The sequence below is a fragment of the Salmo trutta genome, chromosome 7, assembly GCF_901001165.1.
Source record: "Salmo trutta chromosome 7, fSalTru1.1, whole genome shotgun sequence".
NCBI lineage: Eukaryota > Metazoa > Chordata > Actinopteri > Salmoniformes > Salmonidae > Salmo > Salmo trutta.
Genome location: NC_042963.1, coordinates 9491309 through 9516782, shown reverse-complemented (window position 1 = coordinate 9516782; position 25474 = coordinate 9491309). Strand labels below are relative to the sequence as shown.

General features: G+C 41.6%; 1 protein-coding gene across 6 annotated transcripts; it reads right to left on the bottom strand.

Annotated features, from left to right (window-relative positions):
* Positions 1-57: 57 nt before the first annotated feature.
* LOC115196867 (gigaxonin) lies at positions 58-24638 on the bottom strand. 6 transcript variants are annotated; one of them, XM_029757835.1, is made up of 13 exons: positions 24048-24638; positions 21485-21670; positions 12952-13149; positions 12428-12542; positions 11849-12199; positions 11421-11641; positions 10930-11051; positions 8363-8475; positions 6958-7107; positions 6723-6859; positions 3733-3867; positions 2136-2254; positions 58-2009 (listed from the first exon to the last, which is right to left on the bottom strand). In XM_029757835.1, the coding sequence occupies exons 2-13, from the start codon at positions 21526-21528 to the stop codon at positions 1828-1830; spliced, it is 1887 nt and encodes a 628-aa protein (XP_029613695.1). In that variant the 5' UTR covers positions 21529-21670; positions 24048-24638; the 3' UTR covers positions 58-1827. The 6 variants fall into 6 exon arrangements, with proteins under 6 accessions (XP_029613695.1, XP_029613697.1, XP_029613698.1 ...); XM_029757837.1 differs by having other exon boundaries at positions 2136-2245; positions 24048-24631; XM_029757838.1 differs by lacking the exons at positions 21485-21670; positions 24048-24638 and adding an exon at positions 13532-14013.
* Positions 24639-25474: the final 836 nt, after the last annotated feature.

The following is a 25474-nucleotide window of genomic DNA, read 5'->3' as shown; positions in this document are numbered from 1 at the left end:
CTACTTCATTTAAACCACAAGAACCAGGGCTGAAGTCACAGAGGAATAACTACTGAGTTGGCCAGTGTTGTTTAATCCATCTCGTTAAACTGAAGACACTCATGATTGAGCTCATTCCATGACACCTTCCTTGCTACCCCACAGAATTGAATACAAAAATACAAACATTTGAATTCTCACATCCCAACTTTGGTTAACAACCACTTGATGGTACTATTGCAGAATTCCTAGAAGAACAATGCATAAAGCGCATATCACAGTGTTCTAATAGTTACACAATGGGTGAATGTTTTGTGAAAGCACTGTTTGGACCACAAGAATGCAGGTAGTCTTTAGTGTAAACTGTGAGAGTGACACTATGGAATGTTGAGTCTCTAAGCAATACACTAACATGCTGCAAGTATACAGTGTTAAGTGTAAATTGTGATACCTGTTCTTACATTTGTTCTTGGTGCTTTTCAGAGGTGTCCTGAGCTCTGTTGGCTTCATAAAGGCGTGTGAATGCATTTTTTTTCTTATATGTTTCTGTGAGTTCTGTAGCGTGTGAGAGAACAAATGGGGTCAACAGATGCCAAAAAAAATCATCCACACTGACTAGAAAGCCAGTTCAAAAGTCATCAGCAAAATACATCCAGCAACTTTAGAGTGACACCAGTAACTCTAAATCCATTTCTGGCCCACACTGTGCCTAGAGTGCTTGGTTAAGGGTAAACCAATGGCAGGAAGGGGCTTAACTCAGCTTTACATTCACTAAACACGCACGTCCCAAAGAGATTTCACTTAAGATACAGTAACGTTATATAAAACCTGTTACCATTTCAATACAAAGTATGCTCCAGCTTCTGGCATTACTCATTCAAAGCTGTCTATTTAAAAACAGTCTATTTTAAGTTAAGTTTGTGGGTAAAGACGACATTTTGCTTATTTTATAGGCTACAAGTCCCATAGCTAAGGGAACAAGTAAAACCACATCTGTTCTTTTAGAAGTCTCCTCGTGTAGCTCTAGTTGTCATGATAAACCAGAACAATTATTGCCACCAACCAAACCCACCACGAGGGCATTTTACTGATATCGATAAGTAGTCTATACTAAAGAAATGTCAAGTTTGAAACGAAATAAGGCTGCTAATATGGGCGAATGCTAACAGGACAAGTGATAACTACTACTTTGAGTGTTGTACCTAAGGATAATGTAAAAAGTAACCGATGCACATTAATGTTATACATTTATCGTATCGTTATCGTGACAATTCAGTCACAATATATTTATGGATTTATCCATATCACCCAGGTCTATTCAAAGGCCACGAATCCCTTAGCTACTATAAAGTAACAACGAAAATGCCATGTCTCTCTAGCTGTCATTCAGCGACTCATCTTTAACAAAAATAAAAAAATGCAGTGTTAGAAACGGGTATAGATTTCCCTTAAAAATGACCACCTATGCTACAATGAATGACAGTACTACTGCATTCTTGCTTTTCTCCCCTTAAAATTTGCGTTAAATTCTTTAAAACCCACCAAGCAGCAGCAAGAACGAAGTAAACAAAAAGCAATGGGTAAATGGTCAGTAAAACGTATTTACAAATCATACCCATTGTTAAATTGCATATGAAATAACGTCATGTTTAAAAAGCCGTCCCTCTTCAAGCAAGTACCCACACATAGAATAATACCATGATGGAACCTAAGAAAGCCACCAAAATATGCAGATAAATACTCCAAACATCCCCTTTGGACGTCCCTTCAACCTCCATTCTCATGTTCCATTGCTGTGCCCATAGCCAATGTGTGAGTGTGGAGACAGAGCACCTAAATGAGCTCCATCTAGGAGGACGGGACCCTGAGTCTAAACAGACCCTGCTTCAGCTGCAGACGGAACAGTTTGCAGTTAGCGATGCGCAGGGCTGCACAGCCAGTCTTGCACAGATCAGATGTCAGCATGGGCTTGGTGCGGTGCCACGTCCCCGAGCTGCGACGGAATTCCCTCACATAGTCATAGGTTGTACCTGCGCAGACACACAGACCTTTAGAGATCGATGTATACATTACACAGTGCACGCATACAGTAAGATGTATTTGCCAATGCTTGCCAAGTAGTGGTAATTTACTTCAGGAGTCTGCCTTTAACTCACCAGTGTCTAAGTCCCCCACCACATAGATGCTGGCGCCAATGGGGACAGCTCCATACACAAAAGAGGAACTGGTCTGAACACAGAGAGTCTGGTCATCAAGGTACATCCATCTGGACAGACCGTGATTGGGAAAATAAAAGATTTTTGATCAACTACAAATACAGTAAACAGAGACCACATACATACAGTTGAAGCCGGACGTTTACATACACCTTAGCCAAATACATTTAAACTCAGTTTCACAATTCCTGACATTTAATCATAGTAAAAATTCCCCGTCTTAGGTCAGTTAGGATCAACACTTTATTTTAAAAATGTGAAATTTCAGAAGAGAGAAGGATTTATTTCAGCTTGTATTCCCAGTGGGTCAGAAGTTTACATACACTCAATTAGTATTTGGTAGCATTGCCTTTAAATTGTTTATCTTGGGTCAAACGTTTCATGTAGCCTTCCACAAGCCTCCCACAACAAGTTGGGTGAATTTTGGCACATTCCTCCTGACAGAGCTGGTGTATCTGAGTCAGGTTTGTAGGCCTCCTTGCTCACACACGCTTTTTCAGTTCTGCCCACAAATTTTCTATAGGATTGAGGTCAGGGCTTTGTGATGGCCACTCCAATACCTTGAATTTGTTGGCCTTAAGCCATTTTGCCACAACTTTGGAAGTATGCTTAGGGTCATTGTCCATTTGGAAGACCCATTTGCAACCAAGCTTTAACTTCCTGACTGATGTCTTGAGATGTTGCTTCAATATATCCACATCATTTTCCCGCTTCATGATGCCATCTATTTTGTGAAGTTCACCAGTCCCTCCTGCAGCAAAGCACCCCCACAACATGATGCTGCCACCCCCGTGCTTCATGGTTGGGATGGTGTTCTTCGGCTTGCAAGACTCCCTTTTTCCTCCAATCATAACGATGGTCATTATGGCTAAACAGTACTATTTTTGTTTCATCAGACCAGAGGATATTTCTCCAAAAAGTACGATCTTTGTCCCCATGTGCAGTTGCAAACCGTAGTCTGGCTTTTTTTATGGCGGTTCTGGAGCAGTGGCTTCTTCCTTGCTGAGCGGCCTTTCAGGTTACGATGATGAGACTCATTTTACTGTGGATATAGATACTTTTGTACCGGTTTCCTCCAGCATCGTCACAAGGTCCTCTGCTGTTAATCTGGGATTGATTTACATTTTTCGCACTAAAGTACATTCATCTCTAGGAGACAGAATTTTCTGGATTTTTCCAAGCTGTTTAAAGGCACAGTCAACTTAGTGTATGTAAACTTCTGACCCACTGGAATTGTGATACAGTGAATTATAAGTGAAATAATCTGTCTGTAAACAATTGTTTGAAAAATTACTTGTCATGCACAAAGTAGATGTCCTAACCGACTTGCCAAAACTATAGTTTGTTAACAAGAAATTTGTGGAGTGGTTGAAAAACGAGTTTTAATGACTCCAACCTAAGTGTACGTAAACTTCCAACTTCAACTGTACATACATCTTTAGGTAACAAGGATACACCCAGTAAAAAACACATTCTGGCTAAAGCATAAATTCAAATAAAGAAGTACTTGATCAAAGTAACAAGCACTATTATTTACCTTTTCATCTCATCATGGAAAAACTCAGACTTGCAGGTGGTCATGGTGCTGGATTCTGGGTTGTCTGAGTCACGGCTCCTCACCCCTCCAAACACATAGAGTTCCTGACCCACACCACATGCCACTGAGCCAAACCTGAAGGCAGAGACATTCACACCATAACATCAGGGGTCACTCAATGAGACCATATCAATAGCAACACCAACAGTAAACAAATCCATCACAGGGGATTTCTTCATAAATGTTCCATCTAAATGTGGACAATAACAGTGTATTCTATTCTAAAGTCAAACCTGACACACGTAAGGTATTAGTCCCATGTTTCATGAGCTGAAAGAAAAAAGATCCAACATTTTTCCATACGCGCAAAAGGCTTATTTCTCTCAAATTGTGCACACATTTGTTTACGTCCCTGTTTGAGCTTTTCTCCTTTGCCAAGATAATCCATCCACCTGACAGGTGTGGTATATCAAGAAGCTGAATAAACAGCATGATCATTACACAGGTTCAACTTGTGCTGGGGACAATAAAAGGCTACTCTAAAATGTGCAGTTTTGTCACACCACACAATGCTACAATTGGTATGCCGACTGCAGGAATGTCCATCAGAGTTGTTGCCAGAGAATTTAATGTTTATTTTTCTACCATAAGTCGCCGCCGTCATTTCACAGAATTTGGCAGTACGTCCAACTGGCCTCACAACCGCAGACCACGTGTATGGCGTCGTGAGTGCGAGAGGTTTGTCCCATGGTGGCGGTGGGGTTATGGTATGGGCATGCATAAGCTACGGATAACGAACACAATTGCACAGAGATACCGTGATGATATTCTGAGGTCCATTGTCATCCCATTCATCCGCCGCCATCACCTCATGTTTCAGCATGATAATGCATGGCCCCTTGTCGCAAGGATCTGTACACAATTCCTGGAAGCTGAAAATGTCCCAATTCTTCCATGGCCTGCATACTCAGACATGTCACCCAAATAATTTTTTTTGTCCATAGAAATAACATCAAATTGATCAGAAATACAGCGTAGACATTGTTAATGTTGTAAATGACTATTGTAGCTGGAAACGGCTGATTTTTAATGGAATATCTACATAGGCGTACAGAGGCCCATTATCAGCAACCATCACTCCTGTGTTCCAATGGCACGTTGTGTTAGCTAATCCAAATCATTTTAAAAGGCTAATTGATCTTTAGAAAACCCTTTTGCAATTATGTTAGCACAGCTGAAAACAGTTGTGCTGATTAAGGAAGCAATAAAACTGGCCTTCTTTAGACTAGTTGAGTATCTGGAGCATCAGCATTTGTGGGTTTGATTACAGGCTCAAAATGGCCAGAAACAAAGACTTCCTTCTGAAACTCGTCAGTCTACTCTTGTTCTGAGAAATGAAGGTACTATTTAATGAAGCTGCCAGTTGAGGACTTGAGGCATTTCTAATTGACCCCCAACTTTTAAACATTAGTGAGAGTGTGTGTGGATACACACACACACTAATTCCAGGGTTTTTCTTTATTTAGTCCAATTTATACATTGTAGAATAATAGAAGACATCAAAACTATGAAATAACACATGTAACCAAAGAAGTGTTAAATCAAAGTATATTTTAGATTCTTCAAAGTAGCCACCCTTTGCCATGAAGACAGCTTTGCACACTCTTAGCATTCTCTTAACCAGCTTCATGAGGTAGTCACCTGGAATGCATTAACAGGTGTGCCTTGTTCATTTGTGGAATTGCTTTCCTTCTTAATGCGTTTGAGCCAATCAGTTGTGTTGTGACGTGACAAGGTAGCTGTGGTATACAGAAGATAGGGCTATTTGGTAAAAGATCAAGTCCATATAATGGCAAGAACAGCTCAAATAAGCAACGAGAAACGACAGCCCATCACTACTTTAAGACATGAAGGTCAGTCAACACAACATTTAAAGAACTTTGAGCGTTTCTTCAAGTTCATTCGCAAAAACCTTTCAATCGCTATGATTAAACTGGCTCTCATGAGGACCGCCACAGGAACGGAAGATTCGGTTACCTCTGCTGCAGAGGTTAAGTTCATTAGAGTTATCAGCCTCAGAAATTGCAGCCTAAATAAATACTTCAGAGTTCATGTAACAGACATCTCAACATCAACTGTTAAGAGGAGACTGCGTGAATCAGGCCTTCATGGTCGAATTGCTGCAAAGAAAGCACTACTAATGGACACCAATAAGGAGAGACTTGCTTGGGCCAAGAAATATGAGCAATGGACATTAGACAGGTGGAATTCTGTCCTTTCTTCTGATGAGTCCAAAGTTGATATCTTTGGTTCCAACCGTTGTGTTTTTGTGAGACGCAGAGTAGGTGAACAGATGATCGCCGCATGTGTGGTTCCCACCATGAAGCATGGAGGTGGTGTGGGGATGCTTTTCTGGTGACACTGTCAGTGACTTATTTAGAATTCAAAGCCAGCATGGCTACCACAGCATTCTGCAGCGATACGCCATCCCATCTGGTTTGCGCTTAGTGGGACTATTATTTGTTTTTCAACAGGACAATGATCTAACACAACCCTCCAGGCTGTGTAAGGGCTATTTGACAACAGTGAGTGATGGCATGCTGCATCAGATGACCTGGCCTCCACAATCACCTGACCTCAACCCAATTGAATGGGGTTGGATAGCAGAGTGAAGGAAAAGCAGCCAACAAGTGCTCAGCATATGTGGGAACTCCTTCAAGACTGTTGGAAAAGCATTCCAGGTGAAGCTGGTTGAGATAATGCCAAGAGTATGCAAAGCTGTCATCAAGGCACTTGTTGGTGGCTACTTTGATTTCTCTCAAAGATATTTAGATTTAAAAAATTAAAATGTTACTACGATTCCATAGTTTGATGTAGAAAAATAGTGAAGACAATGTAGAAAATAGTACAAATAAAGAAAAGCCTTGGCTAGGTGTGTCCAAACTTTTGACAGGAACTATTTTATTTTAACTACTGAGTTGATTCTGTACCTTCTCTCTTTCAAAGGGCAGATTGCAGTCCACTGCTTGGTCTTCGGATCATAGCATTCTACTGAGTCGTACAGCTTTCCATATGACCCACCACCCATGGCATAGATCTTCTTTTTCATGGTGGCATAGCAGCCAATCTGAGGAGAGGCGAGATCATTAGGCAAGTGGTGAGAGATTTGGAGAAGTTGCAATTTGTGAATGTGTTTATAGCAAGCTGGAAGTGCTCATGTCTCACCTTGCGGACCATTGTCATGCTGGTTTGGGTTGTCCAGGTGTTAAAGTGAGGGTCGAAAACCTCCACAGTCAGGAGCTCTATGTCCTCATCCTCTCCTCCCAAAACATAGATCATCCCATCCAGCTCTGCAACACCAAAGTTCTGCCTCGCCTGACCAAACAAAGAGCAGAAGCCTTTAATAATACTGGGCAATACTGACCCCTGGTGGCATTACTCAACGATAACACTTTAGAAGGATAGATAAGAACATGGCTACCAGTGAGTAGCCTATACAAGTAAAAAGGATACATGGAACGTTTGATAGATTAAATAACTTGGTTCAGTGAAAGACATTTGGTCTATATAACCAATTTTAGTAACAACTTCAAAATGACATCACTTGAAATGTCTATGAAACAAGTGGGTTGAATGTTGCTACTGACAGGTTGGAAGGATTGCAAAGAAAGAAAAAAAAGTAGTAGTTTCTATGTTGTGTGGAGTATTATACAATGGGTGGGTCCAATCCTGAATGCCGATTGGTTAAAACTGCATTCCAGAAGGTGTCAATTCCACAAGTTACCACCGGCCAAATCTATGACGTTAAAATTCCTATTTACTCTGTTCCATCTCACTGCGCAATCCACGGTCTCATCAGCCCAGCCAGGCAATTTATAAACTTGATCTCCACTATAAAAGCATCTAGACATTCTCACGTTTCTTTTATACTAACATTTAGTTTTCAACAGCGAAGATTTGTATAAACCTTGCTGTCTGCCTCTCCGACATTTGCAACATAGGTTTCAATATTCAAATTTGATCTCCAGCTATCCTATAGTAATGAACGTGTCGAGATTCGGGATGAGCCAGACAGGCACCCTTTCTCAGCCAGTCGAAATCATGAATCAGCTGGCATCATTCTTATGGATGTGTCCAAATAAATGTCACTAGAAAACAGCACAAATGCAAATGAAGCTACTATTGTTATTCTGGCTACACTGTTTGACGTGACTAAGTTAGCCGTAGTTGGCTAGCTAGCAAGCAAGGGATATGAACGTTGCCAGCCAGTATGGCAATGGAACATTTAGAAGGAAGAACTGGGTTGCATTCATAGATACAGAATAAAAATACTGAACGACTAGGTCACGTCTATGGCAAACGAACAACCAGCCGGCTTAGGTAGCAACCCTAGATTTGTGTTGGAACTATATCTTGTGGAAGGATGAAATAGCATGAATAAAACCAACATGTGAAAATATGTCAATCATATGAATATGTTGGTAACCCCATTGTATAAAAAAGTGATAATGCCTTCAAAGCCAGTGTTTGGAGGATATATTGGCATGGTTTGCCGGCCCTCGACAAAACACCAGTGCCAATATATCCTCCAAACACCGGCTTCGAGGGCATTATCAATTAAGTAAAATACCTGTTTCATGGAAGGAATGGGGGTCCAGGTGTTTGTGTCTGGGTCATATTTCTCCCCACTGCTCAGGACCATCTTAGTTTCATCCATACCACCCATCACAAAGAGGTAGCCCTCTGAGAGGACAAAGAATGGTGTTAATTCATGGTTGATCCCTTACACTGGGTTGGGTTTGACTTACATGAGAATTGTGGGATCCATAATTATAAGCTGCCATGAAGCCTGCACTGTGTATACGTACAGTACCAGTGAAGACTGGACACACCTACTCATTTTTTATTTTCTACATTGTAGAATAGTGAAGACATGAAAACTATGAAATAACACACAAAAATATCAAACGCAACATGTAAAGTATTAGTCCCATGGTTCATGACCTGAAATAAAATATCCCCAGAATTTCCCATAAGCACAAAAGGCTAATTTCTCACATTTTGTGCACAAATCTATTATACATCCCTGTTAGTGAGCATTTCTCCTTTGCCAAGATAATCCATCCACCTTGATAGGTGTGGCATATCAAGAAGCTGATTAAACAGCATGATCCTTACACAGGTACAACTTGTGCTCGGGACAATAAAAGGCCACTCTAAAATGTGCAGTTGTCACAACAATGCCACAGACGTCTCAAATTCTGAGGGAGTGTGCAATTGGCATGCCGACTGCAGGAATGTCCACCAAAACTGTTGCCAGAGAATTTAATGTTTATTTCTCCATCATAGCCTCCTCCAACATCATTTTACAAAATTTGGCAGTAAGTCCAACCGGCCTCACAACCGCAGACCACATGTATGGCGTTGTGAGTGCGAGAGGTTTTGTGATGTCAACATTGTGATTAGTGTCCCTTGGTGGCAGTAGGGTTATCGTGTGGGCAGGCATAATCTATGGATAACGAACAACTGCATTTTATCGATGGCAACTTGAATGCACAAAGATACCTTGAGACCCATTATCTTCCCATTCATCCGCCGCCATCACCTTATGCTTCAGCATGATAAATGCACGGCCCCTTGTCGCAAGCATCTGTACACAGTTCTTGGAAGCTGAAAATGTCCTAGTTCTTCCATGGGCTGCATACTCACTAGATATGCCACCCATTGAGCAAGTTTGGGATGCTCTGGATCGACAACTTGATCCAGTTTCCGCCAATAAAAATCTAATACATTTTAGAAAAAAGCTGTAACAATGTGGAAAAAGGGATCAAAATACTTTCTGAACGCACTGTATTTACTGTGTGTGTGTGTACAGTACCAGTCAAACAGTTCGACACCTACTCATTCCAGGGTTTTTGTTATTTTTAATATTTTATACATTGTAGAATAGTGAAAACATCAAAACTATGAAATAACATATGGAATCATGTAGTAACCAAAGAAGTGTTAAACAAATCAAAATATATTGTGGATTATCTTTCCTTCTTAATGCATTTGAGCCAATCAGTTGTGTTGTGACAAGGTAGGGGGGGTATACAGAAGATAGGACTATTTGGTAAAAGACAAAGTCCATATTATGGCAAGAACAGCTCAAATAAGCAACAAGAAACAGTTCATCATTACTTTAAGACATGAAGGTCAGCCAATACGGAACATTACAAGAACTTTGAATGTTTCTTCAAGTGCAGTTACAAAAAACATCAAGCACTGATGAAGAAACGGGCTCTCATGAAGACTGCCAAAGGAAAGGAAGACCCAGAGTTACCTCTGCTGCAGAGGATAAGTTCATTAGAGAGTTACCAGCCTCAGAAATTGCAGCCCAAATAAATGCTTCACAGTTCAAGTAACATACATCAACTGTTCAGAGGAGACTGCATGAGTCAGGCCTTCATGGTCAAATTGCTGCATAGAAACCACTTCTAAAGGACACCAATAATAAGAAGAGACTTGCTTAAGCCAAGAAACACAAGCAATGGACATTAGACAGGTGGAAATCTGTCCTTTAGTCTGATGAGTCCAAATTTGAAATTTTTGGTTATAACCGCCGTGTCTTTGTGAGACGCAGAGTAGGTGAACAGATGATCTCTGCATGTTTGGTTCCCACCATGAAGCATGGCGGAGGTGGTGTGATGGTGCTTTGCTGGTGACAATGTTGGTGATTTATTTAGAATTCAAGGCACACTTAATCAGCATGGCTACCACAGCATTCTGCAGTGATACACCCTCTGATTAGCGCTTTGTGGGACGATCACCCGACCTCAACCCAATTGAGATTATTTGGGATGAGTTGGAATGCAGAGTGAAGGAAAAGCAGCCAACAAGTGCTCAGCATGTGGGAACTCCTTCAAGACTTTTGGAAAAGCATTTCAGGTGAAGATGGTTGAGAGAATGCCAAGAGTGTGCAAAGCTGTCAAAGGCAAAGAGTGGCTAATGAAGAATCTCAAATATATTTTGATTTATTTAACACTTTTTTGGTTACTACATGATTGCATGTGTTATTTCATAGTTTTGAAATCTTCATTATTATTCTACAATGTAGAAAATAGTAAAAATAAAGAAAAACCCTTGAATGAGTAGGTGTCCAAACTTTTGACTGGTATTGTAAAAATAAAAACTAGGTCTGGATTCAATACCAACCTGCAGCCAGCACCCCATGCCCTATTCGGCCAATGCTCATTGGTTCCAGCTCGATCCACAGCTGACGGTTTGGATCATAGAGTGGACACATGCAGCGTGCCATGGCTGACGGCTTCCTCGTTCTAAACAGGAACCAGAGAACAGGAAGTCAAGTGAGTTATATCCTGTTGGCTTTATCTGACACACTGGCTCCCTCTCTAACCTCATCCTCTCTCTGTGTCACCATAAAACAAACTTTACTTAGTTGTTTTACATCTCAAATCTCTCGGTATATCAACCACACTATTCTTACATAACTTTCAGTTCTCTGAATGTTTTGCAAGAACTTCCATTGCAAACTGTTTGTTTAACAAGCATACTCACACAAAACCACAGCAATCTGCAAAATGAGAATTAATGCGTTACGGCCACATTGTATGATTCATATACACATTCAACAGAACGTAGACATCTTACGCCTGGACATCCTGCCAGAGTCAGCAAATACTCACCCTCTCTCCTCCCCCCCTACAGTGACGATGCACTCCGAGTATCCACGAGGTTTGAAGGCAGCTAGAAGAGCCTCGCCCTGCAGTGCAGCACCCCCCAGTGGAGCGTTGCAGTACTCCCTGATCACCTCCCTCATCAGGGGCTCTCCCAACACCTGCTCCCTCAGGTAACCTTGGTCCAGGCCCTGGATCCACACTGATGACATTGCCTCTTTCATGTGCACCTGGGGGAGGATCAGAAATAGTTTACTCGGGATGAGCTGAGAGGCAAATAGTGTGCGAAAAACAGTCTTCAAATGATGTAGTAGTCTCTGAACATAATTGTAGTTGTAATTCTACTTTTGTAGCCATCAAATACTAGAGGTTGTTTTCTGACAGACAGAAACAAGGGCAGAACCACCACACCCCTAGTAGTAAAACAAGGTCCTCACCCTCCGTTCCTCCAGGTCATGACCGAGCCAGCGCACCACAGCCTCCAGGACATGCTTCTCATTGCCCACGTTGAGCTTCTCCATGGACAGGATTTCACACAGCCGGTCTGGGGGTAACTCCCTGAACTCGTCCGTGGCAGCCACATCACGGAAATGTGTCTGGAGGAAGTCTGTGGCAACATGGTGAACATGGTGCAGACAGTAATGTAGAGAGAAGAGCCGGATCCCAATGCAGTTCTCTGCAGCAATGCAGCTCTCTAGGAACTGGCAGCACAGGGACTTCAAGTCTGTCAGAAGCAGCAGGTCAGCAGCCTGGACCATGTCCTGAATGGTGTCCTCACTCAGACTGATCTACACACAGATAACAATGAGCAGGATGGAAGGATGAGTTTAAGATCAGGGTTGTTCAAGTAGGGAACAGAAGATTCAAAAACTAAGCTACAAATAGGAATATGGATTCCCTCAAAAGAGTTAGGAAGTACAGGACAATATTGTTATAGGCAATTTAAAAGCCAGTAAAATAATCCCATTTATGTTCACATTATTCTAGGCCCATTTACAGTATTGCACATTACTCACCTCCCCACTAAAGATGTAGTCCAGGATCTGCTTCATGATAGTGACAGAGATACCCTGGAGCTCAATGGTGTACATGGATCCATCTTCCTTTGGAGGGTTGTAGTTCAGTTTTGTTCTATGGAATATGTCAGAATACGGTATGTGTCGCATTCTAGTATTTATTAATTCCTTTTTGTTTGGTTTTGAGTGTATTGTTAGGTATTACTGCACTGTTGGAGCAAGGAACATAAGCATTTCTCTACACCCACTGTAACGTCTGCAAAATATATTATTACAGTATATTCAAATATACTGTAACGTCTGCAAAATATGTGTACTCAACCAATAAAATTTGATCAGCATGACAGGTAAAATAACTGACAGTCTACCAGCATCGAGTGGGACACTGCGGGAGACACCCTGTTGACAGCTGGAAACTGTGTCACATCCCCAGCCTTATCAAAGTTATAATAACCATGGAATGGATTTCATCCATTGCAACAGTTCTGCTTGCGACAAAGGTAAAGCAAGACATAACTGATTACCTGATGTATGGACTAGCCGCAGCCAAAATGTTTTTCTGGACTGGAATCTTTTCCCCGTCCAGTACTAACACTGCGTCTTGGAAGCATTGTTCTTGCCAAAAGGAGCGAAGGGCCTTGAGAAGTTTCTGAGAGTGTTGAGGGTCTGACACCACCGAACCTGCAACGCTAACCTCGGACTCAGTACTGGACATTGTGTTCCTACAGAGAAAAAACATGTCATTAGCACACCAGCCCGGCTTGCGAACTAGGAATAAAGCAATGTATCATGCCAGAGTTACCTTCAGGCAGAATTAGCCTACGTAGGCTAGGCTAACGTCAGCATGCAAAATTAGCCAGTTGCCTATAAGAAATTGGACTGGATTTTGGGCTGAATATTAAGTGACATAGGTAGTTAATTATCTAACGTTATACTTGGCAGGGTCAAACATTTCAATACAACCAGACAGGCTCGTGTGACATGCATAACCATAATATTACGCTACTTTACCTAGTTCGCTATCTAACTAGATATAAACAATAACAGGGAGCGTCCCAAATGGAATGACAGTCATTGGCTTCGTCCCACTTCACTGTAGCCTACCTTGCATGGGGAACACTACACACAAGTCAGAAGCAGAACGCGAGGTGGAAAAAAAAGAAGACGACTTTAGCATACTTTTTCCATTTCGCAAGCCAGGCTCCGTTAAAATACTTCTACAGTCCTTCCCCTGGAACAATCACAGATCTGAGAGAAATATGGATACGTGGCAACATTGTTTTCCGCTTTCATATAGTTTAGTGTATGCACGAGGAAGAAAGGGTGGATACATCTTCAAAGTAATCGAACACAGCCCCCATTGTGCTGTATTTTGGACGCACGCATGTTACGCCCACAATCTATACGTGATATACGTCATTCTCCCGCGACTAGTGTTTTTTGTTTTCTCTTTACTGGTTTACTAGGACCAAACCTGTCATAATTATAAATATCAATAAAATCGACAAATGAATGAGCAAGGAAATACAAAAATACTGACTAAAATTAACAAACATTCTCTACATATCTGTATGTATTTTATTATTTATTTAAACTTTAATTCATTTTTAGCCATTTCTGTATTTCTTAATCCAATATGATAATGGGGGGGGGGGGGGGGTGTTAATAAAACATCTGTGTCAATCAAACACCTTATTTGTGGTGTCTAACACTTGACAAACTAAAAGGAGAGCGGCACACTCTAGGAGCTCAGATGCAATAATTTAATAACCTCATATCCAACGTTGACAGACAAGCGGTCTTCATCAGGGTATAACACAGCATTGGTTGATCAATGTCACAGTGCCTTGCGCAATTGCTGTTGCACGCCCGTATGTGAAGCTAGCCACAAAAAGGATTAGCCACAATAGTACAACTTGCAGTTCACGGCCATCCAACAATCTAAATTTGATTCCCTCAATCTCACACAAATTATCAATGAACCTACCTGGTACAACCCCAAATCCGTAAACACGGGCACCCTCACAGATATCATCCTAACCAACTTGCTCTCCAAATACACTTGTTTTCAACCTAGATCTCAGCGATCACTGCCTCATTGCCTGCATCCGTAATGGGTCTGCGGTCAAACGACCACCCCTCATCACTGTCAAACGCTCCCTAAAACACTTCTGTCATGACATTGGCCTCTTTGAGTACAGGGAGGACAGTTGACCCACCTCCCCCTTGCACCATCCCCCAACCTACCTCCCCCCACCCAGTCCCTGTGTGAAGGGGTGGTAAAATTCCAGAGGAGAATCTCTTGCCACATGGCCCATAGAGAGACACAGGAAATTCTTCCAACTCACAGAATTGGGGAGCCAAGCGACATTTGTGTTCTGGAGAAGGTATGGAAGACTGGTGAAGAATCCAGCTACGAACTGGTCCGCTTGGTACAATTTTGTGATACTCAGAAGAGACAATATAGCCATATTACCATAAAACTGTTTATATAATAGCCTCAGTTATGGGACTTGCATGCAAATGGTGGTATAAAATGTATTAATAAGGATAAAGCTATTTGTAATACATTGAGATGCTATGTACTGATGTTAATGTGATAGAATTGTATTTCTGTACCAAGCTTAACTCAGTCATCGGCACGCCCCCAGGGACACAGACAGGACCAGGCGTCATGTGACAAGCCTGTTCTATGTTCACTATAAAACCCCACCCTGATTAACTTTCTTCAGACCAGGCCTCCACTCCATTGCGAGTTGGCCAATAGGTTTGACCATCCAATTCCTATACTGAAAGTGAACTATACCACGTGGTTAACTTTTAGACTATCGATACCGACAGAATAAGAACAAGTCTTTGATATTAATTATTAGTCTGCAGCTAAGTAAATTATATAATTGAACGCGAAGACCAACGAAACATCCATTCTATAACGACATTAATGAATGTCGCTTTGAAAGAACCATTCTAACCGAGAGAGAGAGAGAGAGAGAACTCTCCAACAGAACGACTCTCCAACAAGGATCCCGACGACACACTGAGCATAAATATATATTGATTGCAATTGTTCCCGAATGAGTGAGCGTTCATGTGCAAAGGATTAGCATATCAATTGTTAATATTAATGAACTCTGTGTGCCTCCTCAGCTGACCTTTTATGACCCATTGTCTAACAGACCAGCCATGCCTGTTTAGCCCACTAGGGCACATTACTCTACCAATTCTTTGTGACGATAATTACTGTTTGTATGCTTTCTGTGAATTACTTAGTTTAGTAAATAAATGATTTTAAGACAATTGATGTATGGATGACTCTTAGTAAAGGCTGGGTTCGTGCAGATACAACAATTTACGACGTTTGGAATTAGACTGGACGCGAGGTAAAATACACCATTTAAACCAGAAGATATCGGCCTATACTATAATATATAATGTTATAATATAGGAAAGTTATAACTTTGTAATCTGAATATTTTCCTTGGTGCCCCGATCTCCTAGTTAATTACAATTAATCAGTTTGATCGCGTGATAGTAATTACAGGGAGTTAATTGATAAACATGTCTTCAGTTTAATGGTACCCCAAAGACACGACACTTCAGTGAGCAGGTCTTTCTAATCGACCTGGCCCGGGTATCCTGGAAGGATATTGACCTCATCCCGTCAGTAGAGGATGCCTGGTTATTCTTTAAAAGTGCCTTCATCACCATCTTAAATAAGCATGCCCCATTCAAAAAAGTTTAGAACCAGGAACAGATATAGCCCTTGGTTCACTCCAGACCTGACTGCCCTTGACCAGAACAAAAACATCATGTGGCGTACTGCATTAGCATCGAATAGCCCCCGTGATATGCAACTTTTCAGAGAAGTTAAGAACCAATATACACAGGCAGTTAGGAAAGCTAAGGCTAGCTTTTTCAAACAGAAATTTGCATCCTGTAGCACAAACTCCAAAAAGTTCTGGGACACTTTAAAGTCCATGGAGAAAAAGAGCACCTTCTCCCAGCTGCCCACTGCACTGAGGCTAGGAAACACTCACCACCGATAAATCCACTATAATTGAGAATTTCATAAGCATTTTTCTACAGCTGGCCATGCTTTCCACCTGGCTACCCCTACCCCGGTCAACTGCCCTGCACCCCCCACAGCAACTCACCCAAGCCTCTTCCATTTCTCCTTCACCCAAATAGCTGATGTTCTGAAAGAGCTGCTAAATCTGGAACTCTACAAATCAGTCGGTCTAGACAATCTGGACCCTCTCTTTCTAAAATTATCTGACGAAATTGTTGCAACCCCTATTACTAGCCTGTTCAACCTCTCTTTCGTATAATCTGAGATTCCCAAAGATTGGAAAGCTGCCGCGATCATCCCCCTCTTCAAAGGGGGAGACACTCTAGACTCAAACTGCTACAGACCTATAACTATCCTACCCTGCCTTTCTAAGGTCTTCGAAAGCCAAGTTACCAAACAGATTACCAACCATTTCGCTTCCCACCGTACCTTCTCCGCTATGCAATCTGGTTTCAGAGCTGGTCATGGGTGCACCTCAGCCACGCTCAAGGTCCTAAACAATTTCATAACCGCCATCGATAAGACACATTACTGTGCAGCCGTATTCATCGACCTGGCCAAGGCTTTCGACTCTGTCAATCACCACATTCTTATCGGCAGACTCAACAGCCTTGGTTTCTCAAATGACTGCCTCGCTTGGTTCACCAAGTACTTCTCTGATAGAGTTCAGTGTGTCAAATCGGAGGGCCTGTTGTCCGAACCTCTGGCAGTCTCTATGGGGGTGCCACAGGGTTCAATTCTCGGGCCGACTCTCTTCCCTGTATACATCAAGGATGTCGCTCTTGCTGCTGGTGATTCTCTGATCCACCTCTACGCAGACACCATTCTGTATACTTCTGGCCCTTCTTTGCACACGGTGTTAACTAACCTCCAAACGAGCTTCAATGCCATACAACTCTCCTTCCATGGCCTCTAACTGCAAGTAAAACTAAATGCATGCTCTTCAACCGATTGCTGACCGCACCTGCCCGCCCATCCAGCCAGCATCACTACTCTGGAAGGTGCCAAACGGTGACGTTTGGCAACTCGAACCTTCAGCTCCCTCCACAGATTTTCTATGGGATTAAGGTCTGGAGACTGGCTAGGCCACTCTAGGACCTTAATGTGTTTCTTCTTGAGCCACTCCTTTGTTGCCTTGGTCGTGTGTTTTGGATCATTGTCATGCTGGAATACCCATCCACGACCCATTTTCAATGCCCTGGCTGAGTGAAGGAGGTTCTCACCCAAGATTTGACGGTACATGGCCCCATTCATCGTCCCTTTGATGCGGTGAAGTTGTCCTGTCCCCTTAGCAGAAAAACACCCCCAAAGCATAATGTTTCCACCTCCATTAGCGTCTGGGCTCTTATTGCAGGACTTTAACTGTGGGAAATCGCCTCACTATTCAGCCTATTGAACATTCATAGCGCAATGTACAGCTTTACCTATGGATCTTGGGTATATCAAATGGGGTATCAGTACAGAACACAACTGTTAAGTGTTTACACAAATATTAGCGTCGTAACTCTTATTCCAGGACTTCGACACCACTGTGAAATGAGCCACATTAGCTCACCAGTCAACCTACTGTGTATTGAAGATTCATATTGCAATGTACAGCTTTACCTATGGATCTTGGGTCCTGGAAATTGGGTATCAGCCTACTCAGTGACATCCAGAGAACACAACTGTGAAGAGTTTACAAATATTAACATTGTACTGTAGCTCATTTTGCAGGACTTTCACTGTGGGAAATCACATTGCAATATGAATGTTCAATTCACACAATATGCTGAATAATGTTGCTCATAATCAATGTTCCCTCAATTTTTTTTAGGCACTGAGCAAATTTCAGGTCTGCTGAGAGCAAACTTGAACATTTGCACAGAATTTTGACACTTCCATCACATGTTTACTGTGAACACTGATGCTGTTCCCACTGTAAGTTAGTTTTAACAGTAGCCAAGTAGGCTACTGTGGCTATTTGATTATCTGGCCTACCAGAACGGCTTACCAGCTAAAATCATGGAGAAAATTGCATCCCGTAACATTTTAACATGGAAATAGCTATTCTATCATTCAGCCTGCAGTAGCAGAAAATGTGTGGTGTTCAATGTTGGTCTACATTCCATGAGACTTTTGGAAAAAAACATGAAGGGTTTGACATTAACCTGTTCATTCACTTGTCCTTCAGACAAGGTGACTGAAAATGTGTTGTTTGATGCAAGAAACCACTTTACAAAATACAATTGGAAACCATGTGTTTGATAATCTTGATACCATACCACCTATTCTTCTCCAGCCATTACCACGAGCCCGTCCTCCCCAATTAAGGTGCCATCAACCTCCTGTGGTAAACCAAGGGTCTCTAACCCTGTTCCTGGAGTGCTACCCTTCTGTAGGTTTTCACCCCAACCCCAGTTGTAACTAACCTGGTTCAGCTTATCAATCAGCTAATTATTAGAATCAGGTGTGCTAGATTAGGGTTAGACTGAAAACCTACAGAATGGTAGCTCTCCAGGAACAAGGTTGGAAAGGAATGATTTAGAGCCACCATAACATTAATATGGATATTTTCTATCAATCGTAGACATTTGTCTGTCCTTATGGATTCACAGAAGATAGGGCTCAGTAGCATCAAACAGTTGCTAAACATTCAGATCTCCAAAGAATGTTTGTGTGTACACATGTTAACTCAAGAGAACTGGGTATTCAACAAGAATGTTATATGGTAAAAGTAACATACAAAAAAAATTGTATGAACAGTGTAGTTCAGTGTGTCTCAGGTGTAGAGATGCACAAGTGCAGAGAACGGTAGCTACAGATTGTTACACCAGATAATGGGATTTACCCAAAGATGTTTTCTGACATCTTGTCTATTTTAAGTCTTCTCTCATTGATCAAGACAGGTGGGTGTCCGCCCCAAAGTTCTGCATGTCATGATGACAGACAGCCATCTCGATCAATGAGAAGACTTGAAATAGACATGTTGGCGGCGCACATATTGTTGGATTACTTTATGGAGCAAAAAAAGTAATTACTTTAATAACGGATCATTTTGTAAATTCAAACTGACCCCCTGCAACTGGACACAGACATTTTATGAGACTCATGTTTCCCTGAATCAAGGGCGAAGACGGCGTCGCTAAGGTGGGTGGAAAATTCTCTGTACTACAAACATTACCTACAGTTGAAGTCGAAAGTTTACATACACCTTAGACAAATACATTTAAAAACTCCGTTTTTCACAATTCCTGACATTTAATCCTAGTAAAAATAACCTGTCTTAGGTCAGTTAGGATCACCACTTTATTTTAAGAATGTGAAATGTCTGAATAATAGTGGAGAATTATTTATTTCAGATTTTCTTTTTTTTCATCACATTCCCAGTGAGTCAGACGTTTACATGCACTCAATTAGTATTTGGTAGAATTGCCTTTAAAAATTGTAACTTGGGTCAAATGTTTCAGGTAGCCTTCCACAAGCTTCCTATAATAAGTTGGGTGAATTTTGGCCCATTCCTCCTGACAGAGCTGGTGTAACTGAGTCAGGTTTGTAGGCACCTTGCTCGCACACGCTTTTTCAGTTCTGCCCACACATTTTCTAATCGGATTGAGGTCAGGGCTTTGTGGTGGCCACTCCAACACCTTGACAATGTTGTCCTTAGGCCATTTTGCCACAAATTTGGAAGTATGCTTGGGGTCATTGTCCATTTGGAGACCCATTTGCAACCAAGCTTTAACTTCCTGACTGATGTCTTGAGATGTTGCTTCAATATATACACATAATTTTCCTTCCTCAAGAAACCATCTATTTTGTCAAGTGCACCAGTCCCTCCTGCAGCAAAGCACCCCCACAACATGATGCTACCACCCCCGTGCTTCACGGTTGGGATGGTTTTCTTCGGCTTGCAAGCCTCCCCCTTTTTCCTCCCAACATAACGATGGTCATTATGGCCACACAGTTCTATTTTTGTTTCATCAGACCAGAGGATATTTCTCCAAAAAGTACGATCTTTGTCCCCATGTGCAGTTGCAAACCTTAGTCTGGCTTTTTTTATGGCAATTTTGGAGCAGTGGCTTCTTCCTTGCAGAGCGACCTGTCAGGTTATATCGATATAGGACTCGTTTTACTGTGTTTATAGATACTTTTGTACCTGTTTCCCCCAGCATCTTCACAAGGTCCTTTGCTGTTCTGGGATTGATTTGCACTTTTTGCACCAAAGTACGTTCATCTCTAGGAGACAGAACGCGACTCCTTCCTGAGCAGTATGACAGCGGCATGGTCCCGTGGTGTTTATACTTGTGTACTATTGTTTGTACAGATGAACGTGGTACCTTCAGGAGTTTGGGCATTACTCCCAAGGATGAACCAGACTTGTGGAGGTCTACAAATATTTTTTCTGAGGTCTTGGCTGATTTCTTTTGATTTTCCCATGATGTCAAGCAAAGAGGCACTGAGTTTGAAGGTAGGCCTTGAAATGCATCCACAGGTACACCTCCAATTGACTCAAATAATGTCAATTAGCCTATCAGAAGCTTTTAAAGCCATGACATAATTTTCTGGAATTTTCCAAGCTGTTTTAAAGGCACAGTCAACTTAGTGTATGTAAACTTCTGACCCACTGGAATTGTGATACAGTGAAATAATCTGTCTGTAAACAATTGTTTGAAACATTACTTGTGTCCTGAAGTAGATGTCCTAACAGACTTGCCAAAACTATAGTTTGTTAACAAGAAATTTCTGGAGTGGTTGAATAACGACTTTTAATGACTCCAACCTAAGTGTATGTAAACTTCCGACTTCAACTGTATCCTGTAACTCCCAGTAATGTACCCCATAAATCAGTTAATTGGTTAAATCACATTATCCGGTGTAACAATCTGTAGCTAAGAGAACTGGTGATCACCAGATGGGAGAGATGGTCATGAAATTGCCATTCCAAAGAAACATACAGTAAGTTCAGGAAATACTTGTAAAGCTGTGGAAGGAGTGTTGTCATGACCAACCTGCCATTCAGCTCCTCATGAGTCTTCTGCTTGAAATCCAGCATAATGTCTCATCCCTAGAGAGGGATATGGTTCAAGGGATACAGTTCTGCTACAATGACACACGCAGGCAAAGGAATCCTGTTTCTGTATCTAGAATCCCCTCCAGGAAGAAGCCCAGGCACCACACAGTATTTTTCTGTAAGACTAAAACATTTATACAGTTTGAACAACAGTTGAACCATGCCAGCATAACATCAACATTAGGATAGACGAGTTGAACATGCATACATGTGCACAGGCACAGAGATTACATTTACAACAATATCTAGCCTAATAGAAAGATATGGCATAACCATCAACCTTTGCACAGTGACCAAGACTGTACAAATGAGCGTAGGTAGGAAGGCAGACCGTATCTACCTACAGCCATGTCTATCAGGCATGCTTATCTTGCATCACACCTATCATTTTGTGAGATTGAAATGCACGGCCATAATCATAACCATTGTCAACCCTCAAATTATTTTACATAGCTAGCTAGTATAATTGTTTACAGTTTCTGATGTTACACATTTGCGAACAAGTTACAAATGTGAGGCGTGGCGCATAACAAGTTAGCAGGTGCCAGGCTAACTAGCTAACCAACTTCAGTCGTGCTAACGTTTACTGGTAAACCTAGCTTTAGTTGGCTGGTTCTAACATTGTAGCTTGCTGTTTAGTAGCTAGCCATATCTACGACTAAAAAGAGAAAAGGTTTTAAAATCGAGAAACAAAAGAGCTCCAATTGTAAAACCTCTTCTATTTTTAGTCATAGATATGGCTACCGGTAGTTGTTTGCTAGCTATAGCACCTAGGTAGCTAAGTTAGCAAACAGGAAAATTATTTGATTTCCCCCTACTGTAACACAGTATTATGTTAGCCAGCAATACACAATACGGGTTTCAGTAGATAAACTAAATTAACCAGATGGCTTGCAGGAAAAAATAATTTTCTTAGCGAGGCACCACAGGAGGTTGGTGGTACCTTTAATTGTGGAGGAAGGGCTCATGGTAATGGCTGGAACAGAATGGGTGGAATGGTATCAAACACATGAGTTCCATGTATTTGATGCCATTCAATTTGCGCCGTTCCAGCCATTACCATGAGCCGTCCTCCCCTCATCGGCCTCCCCTGCTAGGTACTGTAATGTCATCTGCCCTCTTGGTGCTGGCATCGGCTGTAGCTCAGCTTCTAACTTTATGTTAGCTAAATCCAACTCTTTGTTTTAAATCCTCTTCGCTACATCCCGGTTGAAACATGTATGGTTGAATGTATGATGTATGGTTGAATGTACAGTTGAAACATGTATGATTGAATGTACGGTTGAAACATGTATGGTTGAATGATGGATGCGCCATCATTGAATTCGTGTTGATGAGAGTAATCACTGGAAGCCATTGCGTCTGGACAGTTCTTTCAGTTTTGCCCAAAGGATTGTTGTTAGTGTCTGTCTCCTTTTCAAAAAAGCCCGCTTTGGGGGAGGGACGGGGTCCAGAGTATGAAGCACCGCCCAACACAAGTTGTAGTCTTTCAGAGACTGGAAAAAATGTCTGCTTGTATATTTGGCAATGACTCCGCCGATAGGAACATTGCTGAAAGACGTCCAATGGCTCTAAGGACAACCATATTTATACCCACAAAAACGTATGGTATGATCAGTATATCATAGACCCTTCGAAATGCCACAAAGCAGGACTACATAGGGTTTATCATTCTGCACGCGAAGCCCTGACCTGCCTTTCTCCTGGGTAGTTATCTCACTGTCCTAGAAATGCCTCAGACATGATGAAAACAAGCCCAGATTCCCCCAGGGTAAAATTCCTCTTCAAGGTGCCACCTACCTTCTGTGCTGGGAGTACAGCAACAGTTCGCTCACTCTGTCTCGCAGCCATTCTGTCAACATGTATTGTAAGTAACCACTCAAATTAATACAAACTGCTACAGACGCAGTCACTGACATATATTCACTTTGTCTTCTTGTCTCATTCTTCAATCTTGTCTGGGATATATATTTTAGTTGACACCTGTGTAATGTATCTGATGTACATGAATAAAAATGTATTCACCCTGGACATACTTGCATTTACTTTAGACCTTTTGAATCATAAGCTCCAAGTCTGTGTTTAAGTTACAACATAAGTTAGTGTGAAGTCCTACATGCTATGAAAAAGTTATGTCATCTAACAAAATTAGTTTATACAACACTTTATTGCATTTGGTCATTTGGCCTTTTGAAAGCCTTAATAGTTGCATCCTTCCACAGGGAACTGTTTAGATACTATAGCTGACAACAGAGTGGCAGGTGCTGCTCTGAGTTCCATAGCCTAGCAGACTCACCTGGGGATAGGGGAATGTATATGTTAGTTTTGATAAATGTCTGGGAGACTTTTACAGGGAGGAGAGAGTATGAGTTTTGACATGAGTACAGTAAATCCAATCCAACAAGTGGCCCTGGATAATATGCTATGTTGTCACACAGGCAGACTGCCATAGTGAAGTAGGTTTATAGTGCATCAAGTATACTATAATGAGTGTAGCTTACTTCTCTGTGCTCTGGAGAGATCGCAGGTAGTCAGAAAGCTCCAGATGTTCTTGGAACAGCCTGTTTTAGTAGCACCTGGAGAGACGGAGAGGTAGAGAATACTAGAAAGAGAGAGCCCTGACCTCCCACTGGCCCACAGCCTCCTCCCTAGTATCATGCAATGTAAAGGAGAACAATTTCATGACTTACTGACACAGAGTGGTCAATGATCCTGCTGCTCAAAAGCCTCAATCTGGTATCTGTATTTTGAATTAATGTATCAGTTTGCCTACTTCACATTCATGTCTGTAAATGCAATATATCTGATTAAAAGTATACATGTCATTTTGTGATAATGGCTATGACAAATTACATGGCATACATGTGAATTTATACCAAGCCAATATATTATTTATATTATGGCATCACATCTCATCTCACTAACAATTTCTAAGGCGAACAGCAAATTCCACTATTCTGGCTAATCCGTATTGTGGCTAGCTTCACATAGGGGAATTATTCCATTATGACAACATGTTTGACTGTAGGTAGCTAGCTGCTATCTTAGATGCCTGGATTGTTGAGGCCTAATTTTGCAGCCAAACCGCTTCAAAGATGGATGATGTCAAGAATGACATTGGCTAATTAAATGACAACCCTATTAATTAAGTATCCACTCTATTGCTTAATCAATGATCTAGCTAACGTAAGCTAGTCAACATGCATTGCTTCTGACATGCCACGATACTGCTTGCTTGGACGTCTGATAGATATTTAGGTACCTTAGCTAGCAATGATTTATGATCATCACAGTTAAATTCATTAACTGGCAGGCTAAGTGTAAAACTGAGTCTGCCTGTAAAACGCAGCTAGCTAGCCACCTCGACTTTATCAGTTGTGGTCACACTAGCCAGCATGATACTCACTCAGTAACGTTAGCTTACCATGCTTTTCTGGCCAAATAGACATTCCCAACAGGGGTGGGCAATTCCAGTCCTTGGCGGGCCTGATTGGTGTGTCAGTTTTTCCCCCAGCCCCAGCTAACACACCTGAATCCAATAATCAACTCCTCATGATCTTCAGTTTAGAATGCAATTTGATTAATCAGATGTGTTTGCTAGGGATGGAGAAAAAGTGTATTTATATATATTTTTGTGTGCATTTATTTATAAATGTAATTATAATTATGGCAGGTTTGGTGCTCCAGTTTACTGCTGTCAAATGAATGTCAAAAGTTGACCCCTTTCCTAACCTTAACCTAATTCTCATAACCTGCTGCGTAAATTCTCCTAACCTGCCACGCAAAGTCAAATCTGACGTTAATTTGACAAAAGCTGGATGGATCCCTTCTAGCCATGACCGTTTACTGCCGCTAGTTGCAAGATTGAATAGATCAGTGGCGATTTTAGCATGTAAATCTTGCTGGGGCAAACAAAAAAAATAAATGT